Source organism: Rhinichthys klamathensis, unplaced genomic scaffold (assembly GCF_029890125.1).
Source record: "Rhinichthys klamathensis goyatoka isolate OS25496 unplaced genomic scaffold, OSU_Roscu_1.1 h1tg000243l_1, whole genome shotgun sequence".
Classification (NCBI taxonomy): domain Eukaryota; kingdom Metazoa; phylum Chordata; class Actinopteri; order Cypriniformes; family Leuciscidae; genus Rhinichthys; species Rhinichthys klamathensis.
This window is the reverse complement of record NW_026606765.1, coordinates 621,339-640,125: the sequence shown is the minus strand read 5'-3', so window position 1 is coordinate 640,125 and position 18,787 is coordinate 621,339. Positions and strand designations below refer to the sequence as shown.

At 38.9% G+C, this 18,787-nt stretch overlaps 1 protein-coding gene across 1 annotated transcript in view; it reads right to left on the bottom strand.

Annotated features, from left to right (window-relative positions):
- Positions 1 to 3,819: 3,819 nt before the first annotated feature.
- Positions 3,820 to 18,787, bottom strand: part of foxo1a (forkhead box O1 a) — a 41,556-nt gene continuing 26,588 nt past the window's right edge. Inside the window, exons 2-3 of the mRNA XM_056265996.1 lie at positions 5,147 to 5,338; positions 3,820 to 5,034 (exon numbers count right to left, since the gene is read on the bottom strand). Coding sequence (XP_056121971.1) covers positions 3,820 to 5,034; positions 5,147 to 5,338 — 1,407 coding nt within the window. The remainder of the gene's footprint in view (positions 5,035 to 5,146; positions 5,339 to 18,787) is intronic.

Sequence of the window (18,787 nt, the reverse complement as noted above, 5' to 3'; positions counted from 1 at the left end):
GAGAATATACCATTTTCATAATTTTTCTAAATCGTAATAATTTTTTCTTTCCAGGTTCTTCAAAGTGGTCACACACCTGTACTGTACTTTTTGGACAATGATTTTGAGATTTCCCACAAGCCCTCAAAGTTTCCAAAGTACCCTTGTGAATGAATACAGAGAGACCGTCACATTGGATTCTTCTTTATATAACATAATTTATATACACATGGCTTTTTACAGCGGCAGCATGTTTCTTTTACAGAAATACAAGCACAACATCGGCATCAAGAGCAAAAACCAGAGCTCTGTAGCCTCACATTTCACAAACTGTTTGCTCTCTGCTGATGAACTTAAAGAATGAAGATATAATATACATATGTCAGTATTGGCATGTCAGCTTAACAATATCATTTCTCTCTTATAGATTATTACTTTCTCAACTACATAAACAAATTGCACCTTTAGTTATATCATCTGTTGATTGTGAATCAAATCATTTCTGTACATAAGTTAAGAAATGTAACAGTTTGTTTCAAAATAGATAATCTTCACTTTTTTCATATCTCTAAGAGAACTCATTACATCTATATAGACAAAGTGCAGTAAATTTTAATTTAAAGTTTTTTTTTCATTAAAAATTGGTCCAAACTCCACAATCTGAAGAAAAACAGATACATTTTCTTCCAAATTTCTTGAATTATTATTATTATTTATTTTTTTTTTTGCCTTTTCATTAGTCCATGTTTTCTACAAACTGCTTCTAAATACAAGAATAACAGTGTCAGTGTACAAAAAGCTTTGCATGTAAATTATCTACTCTCTAAATATACTTCATATTCTTCAGAACTATGAACTAACATCTGTGACATTAACATGACTCCACAGCTCTATCAAACATGAAATATCAAATATCTCGTCATCGATAAAAACATACTGGAGATGACAATAATCATAATAATCATTAAAGTACATGGATGTGCATAGGTGGGATCACCAGCTAAATTCACAAAGCAAATGCATATTCATGATGATGCTGAGCACAGTGATATTAGTAAAAAAAAGCATCCAATCTTTTCCCTGTGCTGAGTGAGGCAGTGTGGGTCAGAGGTTGATAATAATAATATTTTTATGGTGTGAAGTAAACAGATGTCTGACTTTCGTCCAATGACTGAACCTCACTGTATCCCAACTAGGCGCGACAAGAAATTTGTCTGTTCATACTGAAAGTGAAAATTATGGCACAGCCAATCATATTTTATGTTACATATAGAGTTATGCAAAGTGGAATTTTGGACCAATTAGATTTCACAATGGCTAGGGCATCACAGTTACAAAGCCACAGGAATAGAAACCAAAACTTGCAGATTGTTGCTGGTTAGAAAACAGTGTTGGCGTCTAATAACATTAAGCATTAAATATTTAAAGGTTGGCCACTGATATATCACAGTCTTCTCCAAAGCATTAAAATGTCTTCAGCGTTTGTTTTATAACACCCCAGACAGCAACATAGTGTCGGCCGAGATCAGGCCCACATCTGGTACGTGTGGATTCCACGTGTACCAGATGTGGGCCAGATGTGGGCCAGATCTGCGCCAACATTATGTTGCTGTCTGTGACTACTCAAGAAGTAATTTTCAATATTTTCAAGTCTTTAATGAATTATCTGAGATATTGGCACCCTGCTTCAATTTTTTACCAGTTTGAACATTTTGAAGGTTTACCTGTAGTAGTGCAAGGAAGCAAAACTGCTGAAATTTTCGGTAAAGGGAACGAGAAATGAAAAGGAAATGATAAACAAAGGTTGAAAAAGCACAGACTTGGAAAATCACCACAAACTTGTAGAACGTATACATCACAGTGCCTGCAATTTGAGAGAGATGTGAAATCAAACAGAAATATAATACAAGTGTAAATGATCCACCATGACATGATACAATCACACCACTTCTCCTTCAGCCAAATAAATAATGTTAAGTCAAAAACTCTCTACACTTTCTTAAAGGCAGAAAACTGCAGCATTACTACAGCAACAGATTCGATATGGTGGCAAAGGCATTGGAGTCTGCTAGCGCTGTAGCTCTAAACTACTTTAGCCACTGTAAAAGGCTTTGGTGGTGTCCGGGGCCCAGTAAAAAAATCAGGGAAAGATAAAATCCAACGGTTTTTCCCCTGAATTTTTCTTACCATGGGAATCTTTAGATTTAGCTCTTATATGGGTCATAACAAAGACAGGCCTGATCTTTTTTTTAATACAGGAATGCACAGACGATTTCATTATTATTATTTTTAAATGCTAAATTTGTCTTTTGAGGACCACAAACCTCTGAAGAAACACACTATACACAGCTTAGAGGAGTAATTCATCCAAATATTTTAATTCTGGGATCCTTTACTCGCCCTCCTGTCATTCCAAACATGTGTGACATTCTTTCTTCCATCACACACAAAGGATGAATTTGAATGAACCAACTGGTGTTTGCCATTGCATGATATTGATGCCCGATTTGATAGACTTATTCACCACCTTTTTTCACTTTTTGTGTTCCACAGAATAAATAAATGGGTTTGGAATGACACGAGTAAATAGGTTTTTCATCATTGGACGAACTATTCCTTTAAATAACAAAAATCTCAAACCAAATAATAAATCTCAAGCCAATAATAAACAGCAATACGAATAATTATGATAATACAAAAGAAAAAAACCCTAAATATTTCTACTTTATAAGTTTTTGAAATATATATTTCATGTATTTACAAGAAATGTGGAAAGATGTATACAATTCAGATGAGAAACATTCTTCCATGTAAGCCCACCAAAATGTAGAATACCAAATCCAGTTTTTCTCAGGTTTACAAAACAACATTAAATATGTTGCCCTGATTGTTGATATCATTGTGTAAACTCTCTGTACACCAGTTTATAGTAACATACTCATTAGAATTGTAGTACTGTACATCTGCACTACATCAAATATGCTGACGAGACAGAAATGAAAGTGTTATGATGTGCTGTATGCGACGTAGTTCAACTAGTCTGCAACAATTTCCCTAACGTTTTCAAGGTCTTGTTTCTGCAGGACCATTTCTAAATAAATCTATTTACAGTCATTCCTTCCTGCAACTGTTCCAGTTCTTCTTCCCAATAAGGCCAATCATGGAGTCTCTATGAAGCACAGCATGAATGTGTTACCCTCAGCAATAACTGCAGGGTGAAACTGACAACACAATGAATAAAAGAAAGCTATTAACTTGGGTGACACTTTCTGAGGTGTATCAAATGTACTTGAGGTGTGCTGCTGCGTGTTATACCTTATCACATTTTGCCCTTAATGGAAAATGTGACTTTAAAACCATTCCTGTAAATTGGTGTGGACATTGGTAAGTGTGTGCTGCAGCAGATGTAAGGGCCTTAGGTTCTCTTTGCCCTGATTTGAGCACAGATTCTCTACAGCAAGAAGAAGGCAGTAAAATAAAGCTTGTCAATTTGGCTATGGAGCACAGGCACCTGGTTTGGCACTTGGTTTGAACGCGAGTCCCAATGTCTGAGGAAAACGTCCTTGCAATTTAGCTCCGCACTGAGCCAATGTGCTTGGCAGTGTGAGGTTTCATTTCAGCCGCCTCTGTTGAAGAAAGCGAAAGAATAACAGGGGCTACGTTCCCTGACGAGGGGTTGATGAGAGGTTTGGATCCATGTGGACAGCAGCTCAGTGTTGCTGTACTCCAGTTGAGAGTTTTTACCTGTGAAGAAATAAAAAATGTCAATTTTTTTTACTGTCTAAGAGCACAACCTTGTAAACATCTTATTGACCCCCTAAGTTTAATAAAAGTAGTGCCCTACCCAGACACCCAGCTGTGAGTGGTGGTCTTTACACTGTGAGGCGGGAACCCCTGTTGGGTGGCCATGGGGTCGAAGTTGAAGTCCAGCGATTCTCCATCCATGAGTGTATCGCGCAAGATGGAGTCCACGTCACAATCGAAATGCTCCACAGGCATACCGTCCAGATCACTGGGCAGCTTCTCCAGGTGTTGCTGTTGCAGGTGGGGCATCATCCCTGGGCCCCGGCCATATCCGTTGCTGTTGATGCTGCAGTAAGGAATTCCACCTCCAAGATGACCAGAGCCTCCGTACTGCATATGCAATGCTGACTTGATGCTTCCCAGGCGTCCACTGACACCGCCAATCGTGGCCATAGGGTGCAGTGATCGCCCATTCAATGCCACAGGTGTGGTCGGGGCTTGTCCGTGCATATTGTGCGGATGAGAGAGGGCATGGCTATGAGATGCTCCAACTCCCATAAGTTCATTCCGCCTACTGCTGTAGGGGGGCAACATACATCCACCACTTCCAGCTGACTGGGAGACAACGGTATCCACCGAGGGCAGGAGCTCTCCAGACTCCCCATCAGACGTAAGAAGCTCCTTCAGCAGCCCTGCTGAGCAGTTAAACTGGCCCATAGTTCCTGGACCAGGACCAAAACTGGACTTGCTTTCTGACAGAGACTGCATCGGCATGGGGGACATGCTGCCCATTCCTGCCTGGCCGTAAAGACACTTACGATAGTCTTGTTGAGTCTGCTGGTTGACTGCAGCCAGACCTGGGGAACTGTAGGGGGAGTAACCAGGGCTGGCCTGCATGAGGGAAGAGGGTGAGGACTGGTTGGATCCTGACCCAGGGCCTCCTGCGGGCCCCACTGATGCGTTCTTAGGTGAGAGCAAGTTGAGGTTATCCAGAAGGTTTTCCATCACATTCTCAGGGCCACTGTGACCCAGAGAACCAGCCATTTCAGACAAGCTGGGGAGGGTGGAGGTCATTTTGGCCCCTGACCCAGGGCCTGGGTAGACCATGTGGACATCAGAGTCGCCAAGTTCGTCGTCAATAAAGGGCGAGAGACGACCACTCAGTGTGCTGGCATTGGAGCTGGTGCGGGGACGGAAAGCCGTCCAGGCATCAAAGTCGTCGTTGCTGTGGGAGTTTGGACTACCGGGCCACTTGCCGTACTGAGAGCCTGGGCTGTCTGCACCCCCCTCGGGCCCACCTTGAAGAGCCAGCTATAAATATAGAGAGAGACAGAAGCACTCGTGAGAAAAATAACATATTTTCATGGATAGTGTGTACTGTTTATCAAAGAGATCACAGCAAGGTTTGGTGTGCGGCTTTTACCTTTTTCTTTGCCGCTCGTCCTCTGCTCTTGGCAAACTTGCTGTTGTTGTCCATGGAGGCGGCCCGGCGGCGAGGCGACTTGCCGCTTTTGCCGCCTTCAGGGTTGAGCATCCACCAAGAGCTCTTCCCTGTCCCCTCATTCTGCACACGGATAAACCTACTATGTAGGGACAGGTTATGTCTGATTGAGTTCTGTGGAAGAGAAGCAGAGCAAGGAGAAAAAGCATGAGTGTTATGTTCGTAGTTTGCCTCGTTCCCGTAAATTCCCCTCTGACGGTAAATCAGCAGAGTGCAAATCCTCGCAGCAGCTGTTTTCTATTAAATTCTCTTTTCTCTTCACCTCCGCGTTCGTCCACTCACCCTTTCCTTCACCTATATGTATCATTTTCTGTCATTCAAAGGAGACAGTTTTCCTTGAACATCAGCCATTCTTTTAAACATATTCATGCAAATATTTACAAATTGCTCTCAATGGTGCATTCAAATAGAACGGAGAATCCCTTCAATGTTTTGCTGTGAATCATAAAAACATCACTCTATTTTTAGTGAGAGTTTTATAATCCTCAGGTTTAGACCACCAAGACTATTATTAATGATAAATATCTGTCTTAAAAATGCTACACTTTATCTAGTAGACCATTTTCAATTATAAAATTTGTGTACAAGAGAAAGAATCTGTTCCTCCAAAAGTTACGATTTTTTACGAATTATTAAAGGTGACAGTTTTACAACACAACTATGAGTAATCATTGGCATTTAAAAAAATTGCTTTGCTTGTTTGAGTGGCTTGACCTGTCAATTACCTGTTCAACTGAACAATGGAAGACGGGAATTGTTTCAAAAACCCATTTCGAAACATTTTCGGTTTCTTTACCTGTTCATTTACAGGAGAGCAAAAATGGACTTAATTAGCAACAAATCACTTAAAAAGACCTTAAATGACCAGCGAAAGCAGCCATTTCTATGCCTGCTATTCTACTCTTGCCAAAAAATAGTTTTAGCACCAGGGCCAATTTAGTCTAGTATAATTATGAACTTTTCTATCATTCTGATGAGTTCAAATACCGTAATGTCAGGCAAACATGGGTAAACATTCAGCCTGGTATAGACACATTACCTACGTTGTCATGGTGATCTCAATCATTAGAACCATTTTCCCTAGAGAGGTGGAAAATGGGGTATTTTTGAAATGCTGGCCTAATGCTTCCTATGTCTAATTTAGAGTTGTTAATGGATAGTTACAGGATGTGATGGCAGCTTAGGATGGTCTTTGCTGTTGTTTGTGAACTAAAAGGCTCCATGTAGCACATGCAGAGACATGTTTTTTTTTTTTTTTTGCTCTTTTCTTTTAAATCTAACCCATTAATCCTATAGTGGCTGTTAAGTTTCACATATGGGGCTGCTCACAATAAAACAGATATTGACAGATCAAATTTAATTAATATCGAAAATACTACAGAAACTTAATTTGGAAAAAAATACTTTATATTAAAAATTATTTATATTACCTTACATAATTATATTACATAATGCCTTTATCTCCGATTTGTTTTGTCTTGCATTTCATTATGAAATTGGACAAGCTCAAAGCCGACTCATTTTCTGCCAAATCTTATTTTTTATTTTTTTTATTGGAAGTTGTGCAAAGGCTTCGGGATGATTGGAGGACACAGATGACACACTTGATGCATCCTTCAAAATAAGCCGAATTAATATTTCAAATTGAGATGGCCTTCGATGCAGCTTGGTGACGTGGAAGCCGAGATATGCAGCCTCAACCAACATGCGGTGTAACCAACATGCAAGGAAGCCATTTTGCTGTTGTCATGTGACAAAAATATATATAAAACAGGAAATGATATCACAGAAAGGAATTTTGTACACCCTCATGACGGTGTCGGTAAGTTTTCTAAAACAATGACATATTTCCTTAAGTAAAATGGAGTAAAACTAAAAATTTTGCTATAGGCCTAACCATTTTGCAAAAATGCACAGAAAAAAAACTGGACTCCCAGAATTTGTGGGAAGCCAGCCAATCAGAAACATCTCTTGCCATTTCATCACATGGTTCATGAACAGGGAATTATCACAATAACTGGACAGATAATATCCTATGAAGACTTAGGCTACACTATATGTGCCCGCATTAACAGAGGGAAGCAAAACCTGAAAATTAAAAACACACTACGCACAACACGAATCCATAGCAGAAGAGTACAAACTGAACCCACTAACCACAACATGGTCCATCTGGCTTAAATTTTTAAATCCTTTCCACACATGGCAGAACAGAAAACACAGCATCACTGCTTTAAAACACAACTTTGCATGTCATGTGAAATGACTCTTGGCCAGTCCGCAAACTTGTATAGCGTGACAAATTTAACCACAACCACATTAGAAGACAGTTCACTGATGGATATATGGAGAGGTTTTGAAGAATGGGAGCCCCGGGAAACTGGGGAATATCAGGACAGAATGTGGCATTCTGAGTCCACATTAATCCAGATACACATTTGAGAAAATCCATCTTTTGTTCTACCCTTCTGTCCACAGAGACGGCATTTTTGTCCTGCAAGCTTTCTGAAGTAAAATGGACACATTTGAAAACGTATTTTTTTTTTTTTTTTTTTGCATTCTAGTGTGAACTGAAAAAATTTAGGAATTTAAAAAAAATGACACATTTAGTCATGTGATGCAGATTGTGTACCAGTAGATATGGATGTTTATACCGGTAAGTGCTTGCTATGTGCTATTCACATTCACAGTGTTGCTGAAAATACATGTTACTTTGTACAATCTTCATATTACATTCCTGCAAAGATGCGTTTTAGACCATACATGGAATGGCGGTTGAGTGAGACCTTGACGCACCTGTAAGTGGTGAGATAATGGTTGTGCCAGAAGAAAAGCATGAGCACTTTATTATTTCTGGTCTCTCTTTGAGCTTTTATTACATGTTACGCATGGCCAGTAAGATGATTTCAACGTTTTCCAATGTTTCAGCGTGGATGAGGAACTTCTGGAAAATGCTTGAAAACGCTAGTGTGGACGGGGAGCGTTTTGAAACGAAAAGCGACCAAAAAACGACAAAGAGAACCCAAACGATATCAAAGCCCGCTCATCCTGTGTGCAGGTCTGCGGCTTCCTTCCCGATCGACACATTTTTAGCCTGTTTTGACAATAGTTGATGTATTAATGGCGGCAGAACACAGGAACTTCGACATTCCAGCTAATCACTGTGTTCAAAGTTCAAACATAATCACAGCTAGCCCGCTAATACCCTATCTCTTCTGGAACTACAATGTCCCAATCCACATTCCTGTCTGTGGATACTAAACCCCAACCATCACTCTTGTTGTGTGAAGATCCTATAATCTTGGGTTCACAACAATACTGCCATTCCACAGATGCCACAACACTACACACAATGAGACGACATTATATAAAACGGAGCAATTTCTGGAATGTTATGATCGAGTTTGAACACAATGTGTCATCTATGCAAATGAATCATATCATTATGTTGACCTACAGTGGAAGTGTGTATATATATTGTCAGCATATTGTGCTGCGCTAAAAAACGTCCACTTTTCATAACCTCTTTCCAACTGTACTATGGTCTGGATAAAATGGCAAAAATGCCACAAAATTATAAATGAATTATTAATTATAAATAAATAAATATAATATATATTTTTTATATATTATATTTTTTAATATTTTACGGTGCCCACAATACGGTAGTTGTTACAGTTATACTATAATAAATTTGTAGTAACCAATGTAATATGTGTAGAAAAAGTGTAATATTCTTACTTTACATCGCTGATTTATGACGTTTAAAGAATAATATGGCAATTCATTTGTTTTGCAGGTGTGTGATTGTCAACAGAGAAGATCGTTCACCGAGTTTATACTTCGATCTCGGCAAATGTTTGCTAAACTTTTTCATAAAAGTTTTATGATCATATAAAATGCTTCTATGTTTCAAAGTGCCTACATTATGCTTTAAAAGGAACTGATTTTATCTGTGAACATTTCCGTTGATGCCACCATGTTTGCCTGAGGTCATACATTTGTATCTGGAAGTTTGACTTCAAGTGGCAAACTACTGTACTTTTCTAAATTTAATTTGAAATTCAGGTTTTCATTTACATGGAGAACATCAATGAATGAAAGAACATAATTATTAATTTTATCTTAATGTTTAATTTTATATTTAATGTTTTAATGTGTATATTTTCAATGCAGCTTTTTTTTTTTGGTCAGTCCAATTGAGTCGTATCTTCCGAACTCTTCTAATGGCACTGGAAATAAAATGTCCCCATGGAATACAAATTATTATCAAAACTGTTATCATCTAAAATGTCACATATTCTTTCTCATACAACAAAAATGCTGGTTGATCCAGTTACAATTATGCATTACATTTTTTTTTTTTTTTTTTTTTTAGGTTGGGGAAAAACCTTTTAAAAGTACACAATTATTACAAAAATATTTCACAAATGCTCAGTTTTTGGAAGTGAATAAATGATCAAACTATGGTTCTCAAACCTTTTGATCATTCACATTCCCATGACATTTCTAGTCATTTGTACACACTGAAAAATAACTTTTCAAAATTATTTTATATACGTTGTGTTGATAATAAGCAATTTCTTACCAAACTAAGCATAACAATTTCGATGTCTTTCTCTTGACTTTTGATGATTTTATTAGTTAGATTATTAGATTATGTCTGCAAAAGTCTTTTAAAAACCGAAAATGTCAAACTCCTTGATATTTCCAGGCTGTCCTTCACCGTGGGAACCCTGACAAACATGTCATCATACCCTTGCATGTTCTGCTATTACATATTCAAAGTACTACTTTCACATACACACAATTAAAGCCCCTGCTGCAGGAACAATGAAGAAAGTCAACAGCAAGAGCCAAACACCAGGAAGTGACCACATGAAAGAGGACCGTCACAGGAAGCCGGCCTCACTTCCTGTCTTTCAGGAAGCAGTGGTTGTGTATTTGAGCATGTGAGTGTGTGCAGAGCGGACTGGAATGCCAGGCCTCAGAGCCGGGCTGGAGGTGGAGAGAGAGAGAGAGAGAGAGAGAGAGAGAGAGAGAGAGAGAGAGAGAGAGAGAGAGAGAGAGAGAGAGAGAGAGAGAGAGAGAGAGAGAGAGAGCTGCCCTACTGCACTCCTCCTCTGGCAGACTTCTGTTTGGCACCAGCTCCAGCCACAGTCATTCTCACTCCCGAGAGAATAAACAAAGCGCTACAGACCACAGATACAAACCCAAGAGCTCAACTACTGCCCACTCCATTGCCCCCTTAAATAATAGACATCTAGACCTTAAATATACCTTAAAATGTCTCTATAAATCACAGCCACTCAAGCCCTACGACCTGATAAGTATAAATCTTACAGAGAAGAGTTATTTATGTGTAGCATGCTAATGATTAGCATGCCACACATGATACACAAACATTAGGGTGAAAATAACCCGGGATATTTCTTAAATATGAATACCCAAGTACGTGAACTCAAATGCTTCAGGTCATTAAATTTGGAAATGTGTTCATAATTTATAACGCAGTGCAAGTACACACACCATTCTCAGGGTCACCACAAAGGACACTATAGTGGGTATAAAACGTCTTCTTTTATGTGACGAATTTTCTTTGTCCTGATCTATTAATTTATTCAAAAATACATAAAAAATGCAATTCATAGTCATACACACCTATTCTATGATTGACACGAAAACAGAAATGCCACTGTGATACAATTGTCCTTCCATAATGTGATGTGACACCCCAAAAACATAATGAAATGAACCTAAAAAATAATACGTTGTTCTGCTGCACCGGTCGTGACCACATCTGGTACGCATGGAATCCACACGTACCAGATGTGACCCGGATCTGGGCCGACACTATGTTGCTGTTTTAGGGAGAAAATGCATTTAAATATATAATACTGCAGATATTTCAAGGTAACTCTATCGAGTATTGAGGTTGGTGCCAATGTGCGCGCACTTGCAATACGCTGGCCAAGCATTCGTGTCTGCATACTGGCGAAGAGTATATTTCTGGCTTAAGCGGTTATATTTGGTTGTACATGAACATGTGAGTCATTTCGTGACACACTAACATACATTAGTGCGTGTGTGTGTGTGTGTGTGTGTTAGAGTGTGTGTCACTGTAAGCCGCACAGGCATATGGAGGTCATGTGTTCGGGCCAGTCCACAAGCCAAGGACACAGAGTTCCATTTCTATTTCTCTCCCTCCTTACTTCAATCCCTTCCTCCAAGGAGCCTGAAAGGCCACACTGTTCTACGACTGCAACCCCTCCTCCCCCCTCTCATTCCATCTCTAAGCATCCAAGATTTACTGAAGCATTGGGAATCAAAAAACAGCTTTTAATCAGAAATTGGGATCTGCACATTTTCAGTTTGTATTCTGAATTATATTATATATATATATATATTGTATGACAAATTCGCAAGTCAGAGTTCACCAAACTTGAAAATGAAATTTGGAACAACTTCGCATGAGCTTAGCGTTTCAGGTCTATGAATGGAAGTCAATGGAACGGAAAGTGTAGTGTGAACTTTCCATTCCGTTTCACCATACAAAATGACAATAACTTTTAATTGAAAAGTGTAAATATATATATTTAAACAAACAAAATCTAAGAAGTTATCTAAATAAACGTGTTGAATTTGTTTAGCACCGGTTCAAGAAAATGATTTTCATGACGGAGCAACTTTCTAAAGTTGGCGACTCAGCATAACCCAGCAACATAAATCATGTTTAGCTGATTTGTGAGTTTGCAGCCTGATTTGAATGTGATGACAGAACCTGTAGGCCTGGAGAAGCAAGGAACAACTTCTTAAGCAGAATTCAAATGTCACTAATATTGTCCTCTGTGCTCTAAAATGTAAAACTCCCCAGGAAAGGTTGGCAGAGAGAAGGCCGGTGTGACTCAGATGTAGCCACATGTAGGAACTTTTCTTCTGGGTGAAAGGCATAGAGACAATCTCCAGCCTGCATATGATAATCAGACGTCAGAAAAGACTGAAAAAGAGCATGAAGCGTGCTAAGATGATCTAGTTCCTACAGAACTTCAAAGCGGTTTCTTGCAGCCGTGGGGGAGCGAATGTTGTGACGCATGAGCAGGAGAAAAGCAGAGGCCGCAAAAAGGCCACAACAAATGTAGTTATGCACCTCGCAGCGTTCAAGTCTTCAAAACACAAAGTCCAGAAAAATACGAGGGTCTAATTATGCATTCGTTTTGAGCCTTGGCCTCGTGTTGGGTCATGTCTGGTGTAGACAGCGCTGCTTTCTGCTGACAGACGTCAAGAATGTGTGAGTGTGGTTAGCAGGAGACAGAGAGAGCGCCCAGACCTGTCATTAGCTCATCACTAGCTCAGCAGGTCTCACACATACTAAGTATAACCCAAGCCTCAGAACTGAAGCAGTCAGGTGGAAACTAATCCAAAGGTTAGCCCTGGAAATAAGCTGGAAGTTCAGTGTTAGGACCAAAATCTTAAAGCGGACCTATTAAGCCCCTTTACAAAGCCGTGATTTTGTTTTTGGGCTCTACTAGAATAGGTTTTCACGGTTGGATATTTTTCACATATTCGACATTGTTGCAGCACCTCTCTTCCCAGTCTGTCTGTAATGCGTTTCAAACGTTTCAAAAAAGCATTGGCAGCCAACCATGGTCGCAGGTTCTGTTGTTATCAGCATAGTTCAACGAGTCTGTGTTTCCTGAAACCATCGTTCCAACAACTTTTGTGTGTGGTTGGAACGACAGCTCTCGACCTGTGGTTAGAAGCAGTTTCTTGTTTGCATGACGTGGACTTAAAATACTTAAAATAAGCAAGCTGACATTCAGTACAATCTATAGCTTTCATTTAGACATTTAATTTACGTCTTTTAGTTTGTCAAGAGATTTAAAGAACCGTTTTTGAAGAGTGCGCATGTGCGAACGGGCTCTAGTACGTAAGAACGAGCCTATGATTGAATATTGGAATAAAGCAAGATAACTGAGAAAAATGAGAATTAGTCCTCAGATGCCATGTCCGTAATTTATAGCTAAAATCTTGCATTAATTCGATCTCAAGCGGATTCATTAAAATAAGTTATTACTCCACAACCTACGTGACATCATTAACCAACGTGGTTGAACGACAAATTTGCGACAATACGGGTTTGGGAAACAGTCGTGGCTAGCTAGTTGATTTCTTCAGCGATGCATCGTACTGTTTAGTTCCAGTCTCTATGAACCCCCCCCTTTCCGAGATGCACAATGTGCTCTGATTGGTCGGCTGGATCAGTGGGTTGTGATTGGTCGACTGCTTCGATCCTGTTTGGGAAATGTCACGCCCCTTACCATAACCACAGGTTTCAAGACACTACTAACACTACTAACCAGGGCTTGACATTAACACCCGACAAGTGCAAATTGTGGCCAGGGAAAATGCTGAGTGGCTAGTAACTTTGGAAAACCACTAGCTACAGTGGCTGGTGAGCAAAAAAGTGAATGTCAAACCCTGAACACAACCTAACAAGGCCCCGCCCCTTTTTTTTTGCGTATGTCAACATTTAAAGGGATAGTTAACCCAAAAAAATTTATTTACTCACCCTCAAGCCATCCAAGGTGTACTGTATATGACTATCTTTTTTCAGACGAACACAATCGGAGTTATATTAAAAATATCCTGGCTCTTACAAACTTTCAAAGTTTTAAATATGGATATTTTTGCTTCAGAAGGCCTTTATTAACCACCTGGAGCCACGTGGATTACTTATTTTATGGATGGATGCGCTTTTTTTGGGCTTCAAAATCTCCATTCACTCCCGTTATAAAGCTTGGAAGAGCCAGGATGTTTTTACATAAAACTCCGATTTTGTTCGTCTGAAATAAGATATACATCTTTGGATGGCTTGAGGGTGAGTAAATCATGGTATAATTTTCATTTTTGGGTGAACTATCCCTTTAAATGAGGAATGCTGTGATGTGTTCGTTCCCGGAAGAAAACTCAAGACTACAATGGAGGCGTTTCAGGGAGTTCAGAATCAGTGTGCACTGATATAGAGAATAACTCCCTCTGGAGTGACTTTGTGCTTTGTAACTTTGTAGACATTTTCCATGCTCAAAAAGCAACAATACACACTCAAGGAAGTTGAAAATGTTAAAAAAGCATACTAGGTCCTCTTTAAATTACATTATGAGTTACATCACAACATATAAAGGTACTTTTGTGGGGAATTTCATTAAAAAAAATATATATATTATTTACCCATTCGGTAATGCATAATTTTGTATAATCAAACAAATTAAATACTTTACAAATAGAAGGTAATCTCATTTGACTCATCAAACTCAAATTACAGTCTTCACATAAAATTGGCTCATGCTTTTCAGGAGGTGTCATGTCTCCCATGACCGCTAATATGCAAACATGATGAGTTATGCTTTCACAAATACTGTGACTTTGCGGTGGTGTTGCACTTGATGTCATACAAACTTTCATATTCAGTTGCTGTTTTTCTTATCCCCAAACCAGACATGACACTATTTGATGACTGTTTTCGTCAAGATGTAAATGCTTGCTTCTTGAGTACGCATAACACTGTGCTCATTAATAATTAAGTCTAGTAAAAACATTTAACATCCATCCTTCATGGACATAATAGCCCTTAGTCAAGGTAGATTTACTTTGAGAGACACAAATGAAATTGCACTTATTTCCCTTCATTAAAACTATGAATTATATTATATTATTATTAATTTGAAATAAATGCTGTCCTTTTGAACTTTCTATTCATCAAAGAATACTGAAGAAAAAATGTATCACGGTTTCCACAAAAACATTAAGCAGCAAAATAAAAATGTGTGTGTATTTTAAAATGGATAATAATCTTCTTGAGGATCAAATCATCATATTAGAATGATTTCTAAAGGATCATGTGACACTGAAGACTGGAGGAATGATGCTGATGATAGAGCTTTACATCACAGGAATAAATGACATTTTAACATATTCACATAGAAAACAGTTATTGTAAATTGTAATATTTCACAATATCACTGTATTTTTGATCAGCCTTTGAGAGCATAAAATATTTCTTACAAAAACATTTAAAAAATGTACAGACCCTAAACATTTGAACAACGGTAGTGTATATTTGGGGGCTCTTCACAGCTAATATTGATATATGTGATTAATTGCAATTCAATTGATTGATTAATCACCATACTGTGTAATTAACTTGATTAACATGTTTAATGGATTGACAGTTCTGCTTCTTATGCAACCGCATTCCACCAGGCCGCACATCAGGGAATTCCCTGAGTTGGCAACAAGTCTGGAAACTCGAAAAAACAATATCCGTGCCAAGTTCTGTCCATTTTAAAATGATCATTCAGCTGTTTGGCTTTTTTTATTCAGCTCTCGCCATTCGAACCTGCAAAGTGCCCAATGCCAACGGTTCCTATTACTGGTTCAAACGGGGTGCGGGTTTTGTCTTTGAACAGCGCCAGTATGCAGTCGCACTGGGAGATTATAAACAGTCAGGGACAGATAAGACGCCCACACGAGTATATCTCCGTACTCAGCAGAGAACGACACATTGATTTATTGCCACATTAAAGTGAACACACAAACTCTCATACACACACACACACACACACAGAGAGAGAGATTCAGATGAGCAGAAATACATACTACCAAATCCAACTCTCCTCACACACAGACACACAGGGGCAACTGTTTCGAACAAGCCAAGTCAGGTCAGTATGAGTGTCAGAAGTTCAGCGGTTACAAGGAAACAATCTTCTATTAGATTTGCAGTATGCAGACATACTGTGCTCGCCACTTCCTGTTACGCACTTCCTGTAAATTGCGTCAGTGGCGTGCTGAAGCTGAAGAATATTTTTTTTTTATTAAAATCAGCTTTTTTTAATCAAGTCTTCAGCAATTGAGCTGCATATCACCAACTTCCTCAATATATCGCACGACTGCACGGTTAATAAAACTAAATCGAGATAGGGATTTATCGTTGGAATTATTGTGGATTCATTAGATGTTGTTGGGATTTCATTTGTAACAATGGCCATATACACTCACCTAAAGGATTATTAGGAACACCATACTAATACTGTGTTTGACCCCCTTTCGCCTTCAGAACTGCCTTAATTCTACGTGGCATTGATTCAACAAGGAGCTGAAAGCATTCTTTAGAAATGTTGGCCCATATTGATAGGATAGCATCTTGCAGTTGATGGAGATTTGTAGGATGCACATCAGGGCACGAAGCGCCCGTTCCACCACATCCCAAAGATGCTCTATTGGGTTGAGATCTGGTGACTGTGGGGGCCATTTTAGTACAGTGAACTCATTGTCATGTTCAAGAAACCAATTTGAAATGATTCGAGCTTTGTGACATGGTGCATTATCCTGCTGGAAGTAGCCATCAGAGGATGGGTACATGGTGGCCATAAAGGGATGGACATGATCAGAAACAATTCTCAGGTAGGCCGTGGCATTTAAACGATGCCCAGTTGGCACCAAGGGGCCTAAAGTGTGCCAAGAAAACACCCCCCACACAATTACACCACCACCACCAGCCTGCACAGTGGTAACACGGCATGATGGATCCATGTTCTCATTTTGTTTACGCCAAATTCTGACTCTACCATCTGAATGTCTCAACAGAAATCGAGACTCATCAGACCAGGCAACATTTTTCCAGTCTTCAACTCTCCAATTTTGGTGAGGTCTTGCAAATTGTAGCCTCTTTTTCCTATTTGTAGTGGAGATGAGTGGTACCCGGTGGGGTCTTCTGCTGTTGTAGCCCATCCGCCTCAAGGTTGTGCGTGTTGTGGCTTCACAAATGCTTTGCTGCATACCTCGGTTGTAACGAGTGGTTTTTTCAGTCAAAGTTGCTCTTCTATCAGCTCGAATCAGTCGGCCCATTCTCCTCTGACCTCTAGCATCAACAAGGCATTTTCGCCCACAGGACTGGCGCATACTGGATGTTTTTCCCTTTTCACACCATTCTTTGTAAACCCTAGAAATGGTTGTGCGTGAAAATCCCAGTAACTGAGCAGATTGTGAAATACTCAGACCGGCCCGTCTGGCACCAACAACCATGCCACGCTCAAAATTGCTTAAATCACCTTTCTTTCCCATTCTGACATTCAGTTTGGAGTTCAGGAGATTGTCTTGACCAGGACCACACCCCTAAATGCATTGAAGCAACTGCCATGTGATTGGTTGATTAGATAATTGCATTAATGAGAAATTGAACAGGTGTTCCTAATAATCCTTTAGGTGAGTGTAGATTCCACATACTAGACTGCAAATGTTTTTGTGCAAATTGGAAGGATAAAAGCGCAGTAACATACAGTAATTATATCTTTTTTTAAAAGATATTATTATATCTATATATCGCAGTAACATAATAATAGATAATTATATCGCAGTAACATACAGTAATTATATCTTTTTTTCTATTTTTGACACTGACATGCTACAACAGAAATCTAGGGGGTCCATGAAAAAATTCTGAGAAATCTTCATTATTTAAGGTTGCTTTGAAGCAATATTTATTGTGTAAAGCATTACAGAATAAAAATAGAAGACTTGAATGAATTATTGAGAACAATAAATTAGTACTAATATTTGACTGATATTTCCAGTTATAGTAATTTCTTTTGGCTTTAGTACAATAACAATGTAAATGTTAATTATTCATACCATGACATTTACTAATTTTCTCACACAAAATAAATAAGTGTCAAAATATATAGCTGTCTATATATATTATCCAAGTGAATTATCATGTGTGGGGGTCCTTGGCATCAAACAGTTTGAAAGTCCCACTATGGCGACATGACACGAAACATCACTACTGGTATTTATGACCAACAGCAGAACTGATTTTTTTTTTGACATTACTTATTTCTAATTCTATTTAGAGTACATTATGATAAATACTTTGATTGTTACACATCCTTTCAAAATTTCAACTGTAACGCTGCATCCGAAATCACGTACCATCTGAGTAGGTACTACATTTGAATTAGAATTTACTTTAAAAAAGTATGCTTTATATAGTATGGAAATGGGTAATATGAATGAAATTTGGACGTACTACATCTGCCATGTTGTTACTGTCAATTGTGTCGCTTCGCTTCCATTTGTAAATCCTGATGAAATAGTAAAGTATTCATCGTATGGATTTTCGCCTACATATTACTGTTTTTTTGCATACTATATAGTAGGGAAGTTTTCGTTTTGGGGCGCAGCATACATTATAAATGGTAGCTAGATTATTCTGACCACCTGTCTATCAATGTTTATGCTCAAGTATAATTAAATAACAGTTTTAAAACATGTATTGTGTCATTCTGAGTGGTTTCGTGCTTCAGGACTTCCGTTAAGGGAACATTGATGCTCCCTGGTTTTCACGGTGCATTCTGGGACATTTTAGGGAGCGAACGTTTCAGTGCGCTGGAAAGATTTTGCGATTGAGACAGCCTTTAAAATGGCCAACTCCCTGATCAGTGCCCTGACTACTGAACTAGGGAGCTGATTGAGACGCAGCCCGTGTTTAAAGTAATGCACTTT